This window comes from Penaeus vannamei, chromosome 31 (genome assembly GCF_042767895.1).
Source record: "Penaeus vannamei isolate JL-2024 chromosome 31, ASM4276789v1, whole genome shotgun sequence".
Lineage (NCBI taxonomy): Eukaryota > Metazoa > Arthropoda > Malacostraca > Decapoda > Penaeidae > Penaeus > Penaeus vannamei.
In genome coordinates, this window is record NC_091579.1 from 10,925,633 (window position 1) to 10,943,132 (window position 17,500).

General features: G+C 40.7%; 5 protein-coding genes across 5 annotated transcripts; all 5 read right to left on the bottom strand.

Moving 5' to 3' along the window:
- Positions 1-487: 487 nt before the first annotated feature.
- On the bottom strand, positions 488-2,450 carry LOC138867636 (uncharacterized). Its single transcript, XM_070144145.1, has 4 exons — positions 2,370-2,450; positions 2,178-2,230; positions 1,917-2,047; positions 488-1,066 (listed from the first exon to the last, which is right to left on the bottom strand). Exons 1-4 carry the CDS (start codon positions 2,448-2,450, stop codon positions 693-695), a joined length of 639 nt encoding a protein of 212 aa, XP_070000246.1. The 3' UTR covers positions 488-692.
- LOC113809814 (peritrophin-55) lies at positions 2,342-3,987 on the bottom strand. The gene is made up of 2 exons (XM_070144273.1): positions 3,858-3,987; positions 2,342-3,476 (listed from the first exon to the last, which is right to left on the bottom strand). The coding sequence occupies exons 1-2, from the start codon at positions 3,869-3,871 to the stop codon at positions 2,507-2,509; spliced, it is 984 nt and encodes a 327-aa protein (XP_070000374.1). The 5' UTR covers positions 3,872-3,987; the 3' UTR covers positions 2,342-2,506.
- A 1,554-nt stretch (positions 3,988-5,541) lies between these two features.
- LOC113822217 (peritrophin-55) lies at positions 5,542-7,138 on the bottom strand. The gene is made up of 2 exons (XM_027374756.2): positions 6,960-7,138; positions 5,542-6,633 (listed from the first exon to the last, which is right to left on the bottom strand). The coding sequence occupies exons 1-2, from the start codon at positions 6,971-6,973 to the stop codon at positions 5,718-5,720; spliced, it is 930 nt and encodes a 309-aa protein (XP_027230557.2). The 5' UTR covers positions 6,974-7,138; the 3' UTR covers positions 5,542-5,717.
- Positions 7,139-8,579: 1,441 nt separating this feature from the next.
- LOC113822222 (peritrophin-55) lies at positions 8,580-9,926 on the bottom strand. Its single transcript, XM_070143810.1, has 2 exons — positions 9,851-9,926; positions 8,580-9,698 (listed from the first exon to the last, which is right to left on the bottom strand). The coding sequence occupies exons 1-2, from the start codon at positions 9,862-9,864 to the stop codon at positions 8,756-8,758; spliced, it is 957 nt and encodes a 318-aa protein (XP_069999911.1). The 5' UTR covers positions 9,865-9,926; the 3' UTR covers positions 8,580-8,755.
- Positions 9,927-12,514: 2,588 nt separating this feature from the next.
- Positions 12,515-17,034, bottom strand: LOC113809813 (uncharacterized). The gene is made up of 6 exons (XM_070144146.1): positions 16,940-17,034; positions 16,366-16,791; positions 16,277-16,293; positions 15,578-15,731; positions 13,731-13,835; positions 12,515-13,578 (listed from the first exon to the last, which is right to left on the bottom strand). The coding sequence occupies exons 1-6, from the start codon at positions 17,032-17,034 to the stop codon at positions 12,690-12,692; spliced, it is 1,686 nt and encodes a 561-aa protein (XP_070000247.1). The 3' UTR covers positions 12,515-12,689.
- Between the last annotated feature and the right edge of the window lie 466 nt (positions 17,035-17,500).

Below are 17,500 nucleotides of genomic sequence, written 5' to 3' on the forward strand. Positions count from 1 at the left end.
GTGTTTCTGTGGCGTCGTCTTCGAATTATTAAGATATAAGAAATTACAGGCTTTAGGCTTTTTGATCGTCATACATAGTTATCACACAAAGCATTACTGTTTCATTTCACTGAGTATGGCACACACCATGACATGACTGCATGAGAAGCGGGCAGACACACACTCGCAATATATATGCATATATATTGTCACGTATCAAGTCTAGATTCTGTTGCCAGGGTAATGCAATGGCTTGTTTCATAATTCCAAAACAATATTTTAAACTATTGCGGTCTTTCATTCCTTAATTCAGTAGTCTTAATCTTTGCTCAGAATTTCTTTATAATATCAGTCTTCATTATTTACCCTATAGTGGTCTTACCGTAAGTACATTTAATTTTCCTCTTATGTAGCTCTAGTTTTGCAAGATGACTTTTAACGTTTCATTTTGTCTTCAGATGCATCATTTCCTAAGTTGTGTAAATTGTATAATAATGTACGAAAGATGTTTGTTTTTAAGAAGTTTATTGAAAAAAGAAGACATCAGTGATAGATGGATAACAAGGTAGAAAATCTTTTAGTTCTACCAAAACCGAATAAATGCTATAGTACTGGCGTTTAGAATCTGTGTGATTGTATTGATGACTAGAAGGACAGCCGTTATAATGCGATCTGAAATAGATGTGGCTATATTGGGACTGGGAATGGTTTTATCATAATGTGGTCCCATTGGAGATCGGAACAGTTGTGGTTCCATTGGAGACTGGGGCAGCAGTAGTGGTGCTGGAGACAGGGGCAGCTGTGGTTCTCTCGACACAGTTGGCGTGTTCAGGAGAGTCACACACCTGCAATTTGGCGTTGAAGTGCAGCACAGGAGGACAGTGCTGCAACAGGGCCGTCCCGTACCAGCTGCACATGTAGAAGGAGCCGCAGTCGACGGGGTTGGGCAGCAGCAGAGGGATCGGCCCCGGCGTGTAGGGGCACTGGGCGGCCACTTGAAGAGGGGCCGTGACGACGGCTGGGAGGCCGTGACTCACTCCTGCTGTGGCTGCTCTGTTGACTGGAACAGCTGAAGGGGTCGATTTGCCTCTCACATTCCGAGGAAATGTTTGGGATAAAGTACATTTGTTTGGCATACGTTATATATATATATATATATATATATATATATATATATATATATATATATATATATATATATATATATATATATACATATGTACATGCACACATATATATGTATACGTACATACACACATGCACATATATTTTTTTGTCTATATGTATACGTATGTATGTGTATACATTTTGCCTAAAATATAGATAAAACCACAAAAATATCTGTGCTTGTAAATATATGGTGAACAGGTGTGGACAAATAGACTGTTGCATGTATGCATTATCCAGACAAATAATTCCAAGCAAAACACAGCACCTACAAGGGAGCACTGGGCAGTCAATACATTGTAGAGATATGAACAGACAGTCCATTACATCTTGTAACTCAATCTGTGGAGTTGTTTAAGTAGATAACTAATTCCCGAGGGATGAAAAACCGACTGTTCAAACGACCTGAACAAATATTCAGGACTATAAAAAGAATATATATTATTTTCATCGCCTCATTCCTTAATATGTTTTGTTCTTCATGTTCCATTTATCCTGATCATGTGTCGCAAATTCTGGTCAGGATTTTTTGTAATTTTCTTTTTTCTCGACATGCTGTTTACTTTATTCTACTTTATGCAACGCATCGCTATACTCTGATATCGAAATAAGATAAAACAGTCACTGTAGGAAAAAAAAATCACGTTTTGAATCCAAACTGGTTTCATTAGATGGTGCAAAAACAAAGTGGATAGATCCATTTCCATTTCATCATCATTATTACTATTATTATTATTATTATTATCATTCTCATAATACGATTTTTTAACCTTTGTTTCCAAATTCTATCCTTATAACTGTTCTCATTTCCAGGTTCATCGAAGTAGAACTCTTCAGAACACCTTTTAGGCTTTGGTTATTTTCACGTTTCTTCTTGCGAGTGCATTCTAGACAATCTATTCTGAAATATAAGCAATCATCAATTCCTTCACTATTTTCCATCACCTTTTCTACAGTGAATGAACTTTCCATTCAATAATTACATTCTTTATCTGTCAAAATAACTATCGTTGCTATTGGCTTTTGTCTACCTCAAGAAAGGTTTTTTGAAATCTTTATATCCGTTCTGGTTAAGTTTTATATTCTGAAATTAGAGTATTTTATTCTCTTCACATCATTAACTTTTCAGTTATGTAAGCTAAGCAGAGTAAAGATGAGGACATGAATATGTGAAAAAGATAAAGCATGTATTCGAAATGTTTATTGCGGTCAATGCAGGATACATTGAGAGGCATTTTGATTGTGCTTGTGATTCGCACTCTGAAGTCTGGTCCAGGCGTGGTCACCCTGGACACTGGGTGCATAGAGACATAGACCAGCTGGGTACAGCTGCGGTTACATTAGTTTGGAAAAGGTGTGGTCACGCTGACGAAGTAACAGTTGTGGTCGCATTGTTGATTGGAACAGCTGTAGTTATATTTGAGACTGGGACAGCTGTAGTTACGTTGGAGATAGGAACAGTTGTGGTCACATTGAAGGCTGGGACAGCAGTAGTGGCGCTGGAGACATGGGCAGTTGTAGTTCTCTGTACACAGTTGGCGTGTTCAGGAGAGTCACACACCTGCAGTTTGGCGTTAAAGTGCAGCACAGGAGGACAGTGCTGCAACAGGGCCGTCCCGTACCAGCTGCACATGTAGAAGGAGCCGCAGTCGACGGGGTTGGGCAGCAGCAGAGGGATCGGCCCCGGCGTGTAGGGGCACTGGGCGGCCACTTGAGGAGGGGCCGTGACGACGGCTGGGAGGCCGTGACTCACTCCTGCTGTGGCTGCTCTGTTGACTGGAACAGCTGAAGTTATATTGGAGGCTGGGGCAGCTGTTGTAACGCTGGCGACAGGAGGAAGTGTGGTCACACTGGAGACGGGAATAGCTGTGGTTACATTGGAAACGGGAACAGCTGTGGTCACATTGGAGACGGGAACAGCTGTGGTCACATTGGAGACGGGAACAGCTGTGGTCACATTGGAGACGGGAACAGCTGTGGTCACATTGGAGACGGGAACAGCTGTGGTTATATTAGAGCCTGGGGCAGCAGTAGTGATGCTGGAAACAGGGGCAGCTGTGGTTCTCTGTACACAGTTGGCATGTTCAGGAGAGTCACACACCTGCAGCTTGGCGTTGAAGTGCAGCACAGGAGGACAGTGCTGCAACAGGGCCGTCCCGTACCAGCTGCACATGTAGAAGGAGCCGCAGTCGACGGGGTTGGGCAGCAGCAGAGGGATCGGCCCCGGCGTGTAGGGGCACTGGGCGGCCACTTGAGGAGGGGCCGCGACGACGGCTGGGAGGCCGTGACTCACTCCTGCGACGACCAGCAGCGACAGACACGCGACCAAGCTGACGGATATGAAGTAAAGTTTTGTTATTCTTCCTTACAGAATACGATACCAAAAGTTAATGTTTGTGACCCATATGGCATATAAAGGTTATGTTAGCATCTCAACCAGTGGTTCCCAAACCACTGGTTTCAGGCTTGGGACGCCTTGACTTCCAATCGGATTCCTAGCGCCCCAGTCATACACATGCGAACATGTGTATTGAGAGGGCATATGCTTCTAATTGAAAACAATAAAACTAAACACAGAAACACATTCCACAACTAGTTTTAGTGTTTTTTGCTACCACTCTCTTTTGCCTTTCCACTCCTAGGGGTTACCCCCTACTTGGTTACCAATGATCTAAACCGCATAAGACAGAGACTGATGGAAATCTACACACCTTCTAAGCATCATGTTTTAGATGTTTTCACCGATTGCCCAAATGCAGGTAGACGCTGAGGTGCCTGGCGTTGAAGGAGCTTCTCGTGTTAAGAACGATCCTCTCGAATGCGTTGGTCGGACGAGCGTCTTGCTTATAAGAACGAAGAGTGACGTCAAAAAGCAGACGTCGAGGACCTCGGATTAAATCCCCAGTATACGTTTCGATGACGTCTCAGTGGCGACGGAAAGACACGAGATAAGGTTCCTTAATCCTCTTGGACGGATCTCTCTCCGGAAATAGCTGATAAGCGCCGATGGGAAGATAAGGGAGGGTTTTTTGGGGTCGATTTGCCTCTCACATTCCGAGGAAATGTTTGGGATAAACCGCATTTGTTTGGCAGATGTTTGTTCAGTGCAGCAAAAATGGATTGCTTGTGTAGTACAAGTTATAAGCTTGAAAATGAATAACCATAACACGAATAATCGATAAATCTAATAAATCAACGAGATTATATATACATTCATACATTATATATATATATATATATATATATATATATATATATATATATATATATATATATATATGTATATATATATATATACGTACATAAACACACATACACACATATTCATATGTCTATATGTATACGTATGTATGTGTATACATTTTGCCTAAAATATAGACAAAACCACAAACGTATCTGTGTTTGTAGATAGATGGTGAATAGGTGTGGACAGATAGACCGTTATATGTATGCATTGTCCAGACAAATAATTCCAAGCAAAGCTCAGCATCCATAAGGGAGCACTGGTCAGTCACTACGATTTAGAGATATTAATAGACAGTCCATTACAACTTATAACTCAATCTATGGAGTTGCTTATGCAGATAACTAATTCCCGAGGGATGAAACACAGACTGTTAAAACATGAACAAATATTCAGAACTATATGATAATTCTTCTCATCTCCTCATTCCTTAATAATTGTTTTGTTTTTCCTGTTCCATATATCATGATCAGGCGTCGCAAAATCTGGTCAGTCTTTTTTGTAATTTTCTTTTTTTTATCGCCTTGCTGTTTACTTTATCCTACTTTATGCAACGCATCACTATACTCTAATATCCCAATAAGATAAAACGGCCACTGTAGGGAAAAATCGCGTTTTGAATCCAAACTGGTTTCATCAGACGACGCAAAAACGAAGTGGATAGATCCATTTCCATTTCATTATCATTATTATTATTATTATTATTCTCATAAAATCACGATTTTTTAGCCTTTGTTTCCAAATTCTGTGCTTATAACTATATTCTCATTTCCAGGTTCATCGAAATAGAACTCTTCAGAAGACCTTTTAGGCTTTGGTTATTTTTACATTTCTTCTTGCGAGTGCATTCTAGACAATCTATTCTGAAATATAAGCAATCATCAATTCCTTCACTATTTTCCATCACCTTTTCTACAGTGAATGAACTTTCCATTCAATAATTACATTCCTTATCTGTCAAAATAACTATCGTTGCTATTGGCTTTTGTCTACCTCATGAAAGGTCTATTGTAATCTTAATATTCGTTCTGTTTAAGTTTTATGTTCTTGTAAAATTAGAGTATTTTATTCTCTTCACATCATTAATTTTTCAGTTATGTAAGCTAAGCAGAGTAAAGATGAGGACATGAATATGTGAAAAAGATAAAGCATGTATTCGAAATGTTTATTGCGGTCAATGCAGGATACATTGAGAGGCATTTTGATTGTGCTTGTGATTCGCACTCTGAAGTCTGGTCCAGGCGTGGTCACCCTGGACACTGGGTGCACAGAGACATAGACCAGCTGGGTACAGCTGCGGTTACAGTAGAGTTTGGAAAAGGTGTGGTCACGCTGGCGAAGTAACAGTTGTGGTCGCATTGTTGATTGGAACAGCTGTAGTTATATTTGAGACTGGGACAGCTGTAGTTACGTTGGAGATAGGAACAGTTGTGGTCACATTGAAGGCTGGGACAGCAGTAGTGGCGCTGGAGACATGGGCAGTTGTAGTTCTCTGTACACAGTTGGCGTGTTCAGGAGAGTCACACACCTGCAATTTGGCGTTAAAGTGCAGCACAGGAGGACAGTGCTGCAACAGGGCCGTCCCGTACCAGCTGCACATGTAGAAGGAGCCGCAGTCGACGGGGTTGGGCAGCAGCAGAGGGATCGGCCCCGGCGTGTAGGGGCACTGGGCGGCCACTTGAGGAGGGGCCGTGACGACGGCTGGGAGGCCGTGACTCACTCCTGCTGTGGCTGCTCTGTTGACTGGAACAGCTGAAGTTATATTGGAGGCTGGGGCAGCTGTAGTAACGTTGGCGACAGGAGGAAATGTGGTCACATTGGAGACGGGAACAGCTGTGGTCACATTGGAAACGGGAACAGCTGTGGTCACATTGGAGTCGGGAACAGCTGTGGTCACATTGGAGACGGGAACAGCTGTGGTTATATTAGAGCCTGGGGCAGCAGTAGTGATGCTGGAAACAGGGGCAGCTGTGGTTCTCTGTACACAGTTGGCATGTTCAGGAGAATCACACACCTGCAGTTTGGCGTTGAAGTGCAGCACAGGAGGACAGTGCTGCAACAGGGCCGTCCCGTACCAGCTGCACATGTAGAAGGAGCCGCAGTCGACGGGGTTGGGCAGCAGCAGAGGGATCGGCCCCGGCGTGTAGGGGCACTGGGCGGCCACTTGAGGAGGGGCCGTGACGACGGCTGGGAGGCCGTGACTCACTCCTGCGACGACCAGCAGCGACAGACACGCGACCAAGCTGACGGAGATGAAGTAAAGTTTTGTTATTCTTCTTTACAGAATACGATACTAAAAATTAATGTTTGTGACCCATATGGCATAGAAAGATGATGTTAGCATCTCAACCAGTGGTTCCAGGCTGGCGCCCCCTTGGCTTACAGTTGGATTCCTAGCGCCCCTCTGTCATACACATGCGAACATGTGTATGGGAGGTGGTGTGCTTCGTATTGAAACCAACAAAATCAAGCAAAAATACATTTCACAACGTTTATTTTTCAGTTTTTATTACCACTCCTTTTTTACTTTCCATTAAGACGAAGCGATTGATGGAAATCACCTACACACCTTTTAAACATCATGTTTTATATGTTTTCACTGATTGCCCAAATGCAGGTAGACGCTGAGGTGCCTGACGTTGAAGGAGCTTCTCGTGTTAAGAACGATCCTCTCGAATGCGTTGGTCGGACGAGCGTCTTGCTTATAAGAACGAGGAGTGACGTCAAAGAGCAGACGTCGAGGACCTCGGATTAAATCCCCAGCATACGTTTCGATGACGTCTTCGATGACGAGATAAGGTTCCTTAATCCTCTTGGTCGGATCTCTCTCCGGAAATAGATGATAAGCGCCGATGGGAAGATAAGGGACTTTGGGGTCGATTTGCCTCTCACATTCCGAGGAAATGTTTGGGATAAACCGCATTTGTTAGGCAGATGTTTGTTCAGTGCAACAAAAATCAATTGCTTGTGTAGTACAAGTTATAAGCTTGAAAATAAATAACCATAACACGAATAACCGATAAATCTAATAAATCAAAGATTATATATACATTCATACATAATGTATATATATAATATATACATGAACGCATATTATATGTATACGTACATACACACGCACACATTTTTATGTCTACATGGATACGTATGTATGTGCATACATTTTGCCTGAAATATAGACAAAAACATAAACATATCTGCGCTAGTAGATAGATGGTGACAAGGTGTGGACAGATAGACCGTTACTTGTTTGTATTATCCAGACAAATAATTTCAAGCAAATCTCAGCGTCCACAAGGGAGCACTGGGCAGTCACTACATTTTGGAGATAGTAACAGTCCATTACAACTTATAACTCAATCTATGGAGTTGCTTATGCAGATAACTAATTCACGGGGGATGAAACACCGACTGTTAAAACATGAACAAATATTCAGAACTATAAAAAGATCATCTCATCGCCTCATTCCTTAATAATTCTGTTTTGATTTTCCTGTTCCATATATCATGATCAGGCGTCGCAAACGAATTCTGGTCAGGCTCTTTTATAATTTTTTTTCTCGCCATGATGTTTACTTTATCCTATTTTATGTAACACATCGCGCCATACTCTAGTATCGAAATAAGATAAAACAGTCACTATAGGGGAAAAAATCACGTTTTGAATCCAAACTGGTTTCATCAGACGACGCAAAAACGAAGTTGATAGATCCATTTCCATTTCATTATTTTTATTATTACTAATATTATCATTCTCATAATGTCACGATTTTTTAGCCTTTGTTTCCAAATTCTGTGCTTATAACTATATTCTCATTTCCAGGTTCATCGAAATAGAACTCTTCAGAAGACCTTTTAGGCTTTGGTTACTTTTACATTTCTTCTTGCGAGTGCATCCCAGACAATCTGTTCTGAAATATAAGCAATCGCCAAGTCCTTCGTTATTTTCCATCACCTTTTGTAAATTGAATGAACTTTAAGTTCAATAATTACATTAATTGTCCGTCAAAATAATTATTGTTGCCATTGGTGTCTACCTCAAGAAAGGTCTATTATAATCTTAATATTCGTTGTTTGTTTTATATTCTTGTGAAATTAATGTTATTCTCTTCACATCATTAATTTTCTGCAGTTATGTAAGCTAAGCAGAGTAAAGATCACGTCATGAATATGTGAATAAGATAAAGCATGTATTCGAAATGTTTATTGCGATCAATGCAGGATACATTGGGAGGCATTTTGATTGTGCTTGTGATTCGCACTCTGAAGTCTGGTCCAGGCGTGGTCACCCTGGACACTGGATGCATAGAGACATAGACCAGCTGGGTACAGCTGCGGTTACAGTGGAGTTTGGAAAAGGTGTGGTCACGCTGACGAAGTAACAGTTGTGGTCGCATTGTTGATTGGAACAGCTGTAGTTATATTTGAGACTGGGACAGCTGTAGTTACGTTGGAGAAAGGAACAGTTGTGGTCACATTGAAGGCTGGAGCAGCAGTTGAGGTGCTGGAGACATGGGCAGCTGTAGTTCTCTCGATACAGTTGGCGTGTTCAGGAGAGTCACACACTTGCAATTTGGCGTTAAAGTGGAGCACAGGAGGACAGTGCTGCAACAGGGCCGTCCCGTACCAGCTGCACATGTAGAAGGAGCCGCAGTCGACGGGGTTGGGCAGCAGCAGAGGGATCGGCCCCGGCGTGTAGGGGCACTGGGCGGCCACTTGAGGAGGGGCCGTGACGACGGCTGGGAGGCCGTGACTCACTCCTGCTGTGGCTGCTCTGTTGACTGGAACAGCTGAAGTTATATTGGAGAGTGGGGCAGCTGTAGTAACGTTGGCGACAGGGACAGCTGTGGTCACATTGGAGACGGGAACAGCTGTGGTCACATTGGAGACAGTAACAGCTGTGGTCACATTGGAGACGGGAACAGCTGTGGTCACATTGGAGACGGGAACAGCTGTGGTCACATTGGAGACGGGAACAGCTGTGGTCACATTGGAGACTGGCACAACAGTAGGGGTGCTGGAGACAGGAGCAGTTGTGGTTTTCTGGACACAATTGGCGTGTTCAGGAGAATCACACACCTGCAGTTTGGCGTTGAAGTGCAGCACGGGAGGACAGTGCTGCAACAGGGCCGTCCCGTACCAGCTGCACATGTAGAAGGAGCCGCAGTCGACGGGGTTGGGCAGCAGCAGAGGGATCGGCCCCGGCGTGTAGGGGCACTGGGCGGCCACTTGAGGAGGGGCCGTGACGACGGCTGGGAGGCCGTGACTCACTCCTGCGACGACCAGCAGCGACAGAGACGCGACCAAGCTGACGGAAATAAGAATTGGTTGATATGCCTGACGGAACATTTAACTATACATTTTTGGTCTTAATGACTCAATGTGTATTTGCGTTCGTAGTGCATCCTATATATCTATGTCTCTGAAATAAACTGTGGCACAGCTAAGGCATTTACACACCTGTGAAACTTCATTTTTAAAGCTACAAATGTAGACAGATGATTGAGTCGTTTGGTGTGCTGAGAGGTTCTCTTTTCGAGTGATTTGTGTGTACGAGGGTTTCGCCTTATAAGGTGGAAGAATGACGTCAGAATTGACTTCCAAAGATTCAGAATAATCCCTTTAATCCAGTTTCTAATCTTTATCCCCGTCAAAGGAAATAGAAAAGGCTAAGGTATTCCTCCTCCGAAGCAGGTTCTCCCCGAAGATAAGGAGGAGATAAGGAGGATTCATGCTGAGCAGATTGTAAACAGAACAAATAAGGGAAGAGCAGGGCAAATAACTGCGTATGTTGCATATAGACTTCGAAACTAGACAGTTCGATCGATAGAGACAGAAAGATGTATAGATAGAAATGAAATAGCGCGGTATACTTGTATACATACATACATACATACATACATACATACATACACACACACATACATACATACATACATAGATATAGATAGATAGATCTAGTTATGAATGTATATACAGATGAATTAAGAAATGTGTCTATTTATACACACACACACATATATACACATTCAGATGCATGTGTGTGTATTATTAGAGATTTATCTAGTATCACCTTAGAAAACTGACCGTGAATGTCAAACGACGAAAGAACCAGAGGAAGAAAATGAATAATAGAATAAAAACATCTGCACTATTTCCTTGTAAAGATTGTAATTAGTCAATTAATTTGGATTTTTTTTGTTTTGTTTTGTTTTTTACTTAACAATACTTTGATCACGATAATCTGATGATAATTCTTTACAGTTTATTCTTTACACTTAACTTATGTTAAAGAAAACATCAAAATCACTTGGACTAGATCCAGGTGGTGGAATGGACAATGATGTACTGAGCGAGCGAGAGCGACTGGCTTCTCGTTTGGCCTTATATGCGTGTTATATGTTGAATAGGGTAGTTTTACTCGCCTCTCACAGTCCCTTATGTTTCGTGCTTGTTCATGTCTTATTATGAAGATAATATCTATATATGTCAATAACAATATATATGAGTATTAGTAACAGGGCTCTCACAAGCAGAGATGAACATTACCTTAGATGTCGATTTTTACCTTAGATTTCAGCGAATTACTTTAGAACTGTTGGAGCATATCCCTGAAAACTACCTTAGTTTTTTGTTGAAAATATGATTTCATCCTAACTTTCTTTGTTCTTGATACTTTTAATGACGATTGCAACAACTGAACATGTCTAGTTTTAGGTAGCAATCAAACATAATACGCATATGAGAATTCTTCAATAGACCTGATAGGCTACATCACAACTTTAGCATTGCTGGAATCATTAAAAAAATAATGCACTTTCCTTCTTCAACACAAATAACACTCATATTTACAAAATATAAATAAAAAGAACATTTTCAATTACTAACTGACAGTAAGACTGCCGAAAGTGTTATCATACTAGATCATCAATAATAGTTATCATTACAAGATACAAAGAAATAACACATTTTCAAATACTAACTCACAGTACGAATGTCCAAAGTGTTATCACACTAGATCATCAATAATACTTATCTTTACATCATACAAAAAATAAGAATTACGTTAAAATTACCTTAAAATTTGCATTACCTTAAACGTTACCTTAAAAGTACTTGGATTACCTCGAACTAAGGTAATTACCTTGAGAGCGAGAGCCCTGATTAGTAATAACAAAATATATAACCAAGGTATGATGATGACAATCATAAGAAATATATACTCCAATATTATGAAAAGATTAACCTAATCACTTCATGCCATGCACATGTGGAAGGAGCCCTATGACTACTTGCTTGTCATGTAGGACTATAGAATGTAGGACTATGTTTTATGAGTCCCTTTGATAGACGGGCATGTGACGAGCTGGCTGGCCACGATGCTTAGCACCCTCAATTGAGATGGAATAATCAGCTGTAACATAAAGATTATTGCTTGTTATGATTCACAATCCATGGGGTTATAAGTGCTAGTTCTATAAAGGAAAGACATTTAAGACTTATTTTTCACACCTTCCGACACAATTTTTATATTCCAAAATTACAGTGAACATACATCACCCATTAAACCAACACTTGTTTTACAAGTATTGGTTGTGAAACGAAGTCCGTTATCACTTCATATATTTTCTGATCCTTGACAAGCCTCATCCTACACTACAACAATTATATATATATATATATATATATATATATATATATATATATATATGATATTTTTTTTCTTTTCTTTTTTCACATGACACAACCATTTTTCCAGAAAGTGAAGAGCAGCGTTTTATGCCTGTTGAGTGTTATGTTGCATTCGCCTTCAGATTCATCAGCTTAAGATTTCTTATCGCCATTAAATTCTAGACCAATTGTTTTTTGCAGTGGGGCCATTTATTGATTTGTAATGATCTATTTAACTGTTTTTATTACGTTGCGCAATTTCTCATTCAATAGCTTCTTTATTACTTGACTTTGTTATGAGTGTTCATGTATCTTGTGAAAGATTAGTTTTACTTTAACTTGATTTTTCTTAAGCGTTAGTTATGTGTCCTGTTATTTCCTCTTCATTTCCTTTTATCTGAAATGTTCTTAACCAAGCAGAACTAATATCAGGAAAAATATACGTCCAAAACATAAAGTATTTAAGCGGTTTATTCCAAAATAAATGCATGGCATATTAAGAAACATCTTGACAACAATATTGTTGGCGTTCGTCTGAGTTACTCTGGATACTGGAGCAACTGGAGATACAAGAGACTAGAACATCTGGAAGCAGCTACAATTACACTGGAGTTTGGAACTGCTGCGGTCACAGTGGAGAAGGAACAGCTGTGGTTCCGTTGAAGATAGGAACAGCTGTGGTTACATTAATGACTGGAACAACTGTAGTTATATTAGACACAGGAATGGCTGTGGTCGCATTGGAGACTGGGGCAGAAGTAGTGGTGCTGGAGACATGGGCAGCTGTGGTTCTCTGGACACAGTTGGCGTGTTCAGGAGAGTCACACACTTGCAGTTTGGCGTTGAAGTGCAGCACAGGAGGACAGTGCTGCAACAGGGCCGTCCCGTACCAGCTGCACATGTAGAAGGAGCCGCAGTCGACGGGGTTGGGCAGCAGCAGAGGGATCGGCCCCGGCGTGTAGGGGCACTGGGCGGCCACTTGAGGAGGGGCCGTGACGACGGCTGGGAGGCCGTGACTCACTCCTGCTGTGGCTGCTCTGTTGACTGGAACAGCTGAAGTTATATTGGAGGCTGGGGTAGCTGTAGTAACGTTGGCGACGGGAACAGCTGTGGTCACATTGGAGACGGGAACAGCTGTGGTCACATTAGAGACGGGAACAGCTGTGGTCACATTGGAGACAGGAACAGCTGTGGTCACATTGGAGACTGGCACAGCAGTAGTGGTGCTGGAGACAGGAGCAGTTGTGGTTTTCTGGGCACAGTTGGCGTGTTCAGGAGAATCACACACCTGCAGTTTGGCGTTGAAGTGCAGCACAGGAGGACAGTGCTGCAACAGGGCCGTCCCGTACCAGCTGCACATGTAGAAGGAGCCGCAGTCGACGGGGTTGGGCAGCAGCAGAGGGATCGGCCCCGGCGTGTAGGGGCACTGGGCGGCCACTTGAGGAGGGGCCGTGACGACGGCTGGGAGGCCGTGACTCACTCCTGCGACGACCAGCAGCGACAGACACGCGACCAAGCTGACGGAAATAAGAATTGGTTGATATGCCTGACGGAACATATTTAACTATACATTTTTGGTCTTAATGACTCAATGTGTATTTTCGTTTGTAGTGCATCCTATATATCTATGTCTGAAATAAACTGTGGCACAGCTAAGGCATTTACACACCTGTGAAACTTCATTTTTAAAGCTACAAGTGTAGACAGATGATTGAGTCGTTTGGTGTGCTGTGAGGTTCTCTTTTCGAGTGATTTGTGTGTACGAGGGTTTCGCCTTATAAGGAGGAAGAATGACGTCAGAATTGACTTCCAAAGATTCAGAATAATCCCTTTAATCCAGTTTCTAATCTTTATCCCCGTCAAAGGAAATAGAAAAGGCTAAGGTATTCCTCCTCCGAAGCAGGTTCTCCCCGGAGATAAGGAGGAGATAAGGAGGATTCATGCTGAGCAGATTGTAAACAGAACAAATAAGGGAAGAGCAGGGCAAATAACTGCGTATGTTGCATATAGACATCGAAACTAGACAGTTCGATCGATAGAGACAGAAAGATGTATAGATAGAAATGAAATAACGCGGTATACTTGTATACATACATACATACATACATATATATATATATATATATATATATATATATATATATATTGAGAGAGAGAGAGAGAGAGAGAGAGAGAGAGATACAGATATAGATAGATCTAGTTATGAATGTATATACAGATATATTAAGAAATGTGTCTATTTATACACACACACACATATATACACATTCAGATGCATGTGCGTGTATTATTAGAGATTTATCTAGTATCACCTTAGAAAACTGACCGTGAATGTCAAACGACGTAAGAACCAGAGGAAGAAAATGAATAATAGAATAAAAACATCTGCACTATTTCCTTGTAAAGATTGTAATTAGTCAATTAATTTGGATTTTTTTTTGTTTTGTTTTGTTTTTTACTTAACAATACTTTGATCACGATAATCTGATGATAATTCTTTACAGTTTATTCTTTACACTTAACTTATGGTAAAGAAAACATCAAAATCACTTGGACTAGATCCAGGTGGTGGAATGGATAACGATGTACTGAGCGAGCGAGAGCGACTGGCTTCTCGTTTGGCTTTACATGCGTGTTATATGTTGAATAGGGTAGTTTTACTCGCCTCTCACAGTCCCTTATATTTCATGCTTGTTCAGGTCTTATTATGAAGATAATATCTATATATGTCAATAACAATATGTATGAGTATTAGTAACAGGGTTCTCACAAGCAGAGATGAACATTACCTGAGTTGACGATTTTTACCTTAGATTTCAGCGAATTATTTTAGAACTGTTGGAGCATATCCCTGAAAATTACCTTAGTTTTTTTTTTTTTTTTTTTTTTTTTTTTTGAAAATATGAATTCATCTTAACTTTCTTTGTTCTTGACACTTTTAATGACGATTGCAACAACTGAACATGTCTAGTTTTAGGTAGCAATCAACCATAATACGCATATGAGAATTCTTCCATAGACCTGATAGGCTACATCACAATTTTAGCATTGCTAGAATCATTTAAGAAATAATGCACTTTCCTTCTTCAACACAAATAACACTCATCTTTACAAAATATAAATAAAAAAAAAACATTTTCAATTACTAACTGACAGTAAGACTGCCGAAAGTGTTATCATACTAGATCATCAACAATAGTTATCATTACAAGATACAAAGAAATAACACATTTTCAAATAATAACTCACAGTACGAATGTCCAAAGTCTTATCACACTAGATCATCAATAATACTTATCTTTATATCATACAAAAAATAAGAATTAGGTTAAAATTACCTTAAAATTTGCATTACCTTAAACGTTACCTTAAAAGTACTTGAATTACCTCAAACTAAGGTAATTACCTTGAAAGCGAGAGCCCTGATTAGGAATAACAATATATATAACCAAGGTATGATGATGACAATCATAAGAAATATATACTCCAATATTATGAAAAGATTAACCTAATCACTTCATGCCATGCACATGTGGAAGGAGCCCTATGACTACTTGCTTGTCATGTAGGACTATGGAATATTTGTTGTATGAGTCCCTTTGATAGACGGGCGTGTGACTAGCTGGCTGGGCACGATGCTTAGCACCCTCAATTGAGATGGAATAATCAGCTGTAACATAAAGATTATTGCTTGTTATGATTCACAATCCGTGGGGTTATAAGTGCTAGTTCTATAAAAGAAAAACATTTAAGACTTATTTTTCACACCTTCCGACACAATTTTTATATTCCAAAATGACAGTGAACATACATCACCCACTAAACCAACACTTGTTTTACAAGTATTGGTTGTGAAACGAAGTCCGTAATCACTTCATATATTTTCTGATCCTTGACAAGCCTCATCCTACACTACAACAATTATATATTTATATATATTTATATTTTTTTCTTCTTTTGACTTTGTTATGAGTGTTCATGTATCTTGTAAAAGATTAGTTTTACTTTAACTTGATTTTTCTTAAGCGTTAGTTATGTGTCCTATTATTTCCTCTTCATTTCCTTTTATCTGAAATGTTCTTAGCCAAGCAGAACTAATATCAGGAAAAATATACGTCCAAAACATAAAGTATTTAAGCGGTTTATTCCAAAATAAATGCATGGCATATTAAGAAACATCTTGACAGCAATATTGTTGGCGTTCGTCTGAGTTACTCTGGATATTTGAGCAACTGGAGATACAAAAGACTAGAACATCTGGAAGCAGCTACAATTACACTGGAGTTTGGAACTGCTGCGGTCACAATGGAGAAGGAACAGCTGTGGTTCCGTTGAAGATAGGAACAGCTGTGGTTACATTGCTGACTGGAACAACTGTAGTTATATTAGACACAGGAATAGCTGTGGTCGCATTGGAGACTGGGGCAGAAGTAGTGGTGCTGGAGAAAGGGGCAGCTGTGGTTCTCTGGACACAGTTGGCGTGTTCAGGAGAGTCACACACTTGCAGTTTGGCGTTGAAGTGCAGCGCAGGAGGACAGTGCTGCAACAGGGCCGTCCCGTACCAGCTGCACATGTAGAAGGAGCCGCAGTCGACGGGGTTGGGCAGCAGCAGAGGGATCGGCCCCGGCGTGTAGGGGCACTGGGCGGCCACTTGAGGAGGGGCCGTGACAACGGCTGGGAGGCCGTGACTCACTCCTGCGACGACCAGCAGCGACAGAGACGCGACCAGGCTAACAGAGATAAGAATTGGTTGATTTGCCCGTCTGAACATTTAACTGTACAGTGTTCTTTATGCGTCATTTTGCATTTATGCTATATTATATCCTGCAGATTTCTTTCTAGGATAAACATTGTAGCACAACAAAACCAGTCGCATACCTGTGAAACTTGTACGAGGGTTTCGTTTTATAAGTTTGAAGAATGACGTCAGAACACAGGCACCAAAGGAACGCAGAATAATACCCCAAGTCCATTCTCTAATCTTGTATCGCCGTCAGAGGAAATAGAGAAAATGATAGTTTTCGAAATATGCCGAAGAAGGTTTTCCCAGGAAGCAGCTCATTTAGAAGGACTCACGTTCAAAATACTGCAAACAAACTAACAACAGAAGACCAAATGAAAAACAAGGTTGTCGAATGGACAGATAGACAAAGAAAGAGAGAGAGAGGGATAGATGGCTAGAAGCGTATGTCGGAGAAAGACAGACCCATTTTTTAAGAAAGCCAGTAATTGAAGGACGAAACAAAGAAAAAAAAAAATGATAGGCTGATTAAAAATAAACGTCTTATTTAGAACTGAGAAATTATTTACGTTCATACTCACCTGCCTCTGAAGATATTGCTGCGCAGAGACTATGAAGCAACTTTGACATTAAGCTATGTATGGGTTTTCAAGCCATTATCTTCAGAATGTGAAGATATCTCTTTGGTTTCTTAGATT

Bases quoted from the DNA above. Each gene is read 5' to 3' on its own strand.
- LOC138867636 (XM_070144145.1), bottom strand. From the start codon at position 2,450: ATGCACCCAGTGTCCAGGGTGACCACGCCTGGACCAGACTTCAGAGTG. The intron at 2,048-2,177 runs GTAGACAAAAGC...CTTATATTTCAG, and splicing joins TTCAAAAAACCTTTCTTGAG to AATAGATTGTCTAGAATGCA. The intron at 1,067-1,916 runs GTTAAAAAATCG...GGAATGTGAGAG, and splicing joins GATAGAATTTGGAAACAAAG to GCAAATCGACCCCTTCAGCT.
- LOC113809813 (XM_070144146.1), bottom strand. From the start codon at position 17,034: ATGGACTTGGGGTATTATTCTGCGTTCCTTTGGTGCCTGTGTTCTGAC. The intron at 13,836-15,577 runs GTGATTAGGTTA...CCTCCTTATAAG, and splicing joins CCACATGTGCATGGCATGAA to GCGAAACCCTCGTACACACA. The intron at 13,579-13,730 runs GTGTGTAAATGC...TATTTCCGTCAG, and splicing joins TTAAAAATGAAGTTTCACAG to CTTGGTCGCGTGTCTGTCGC.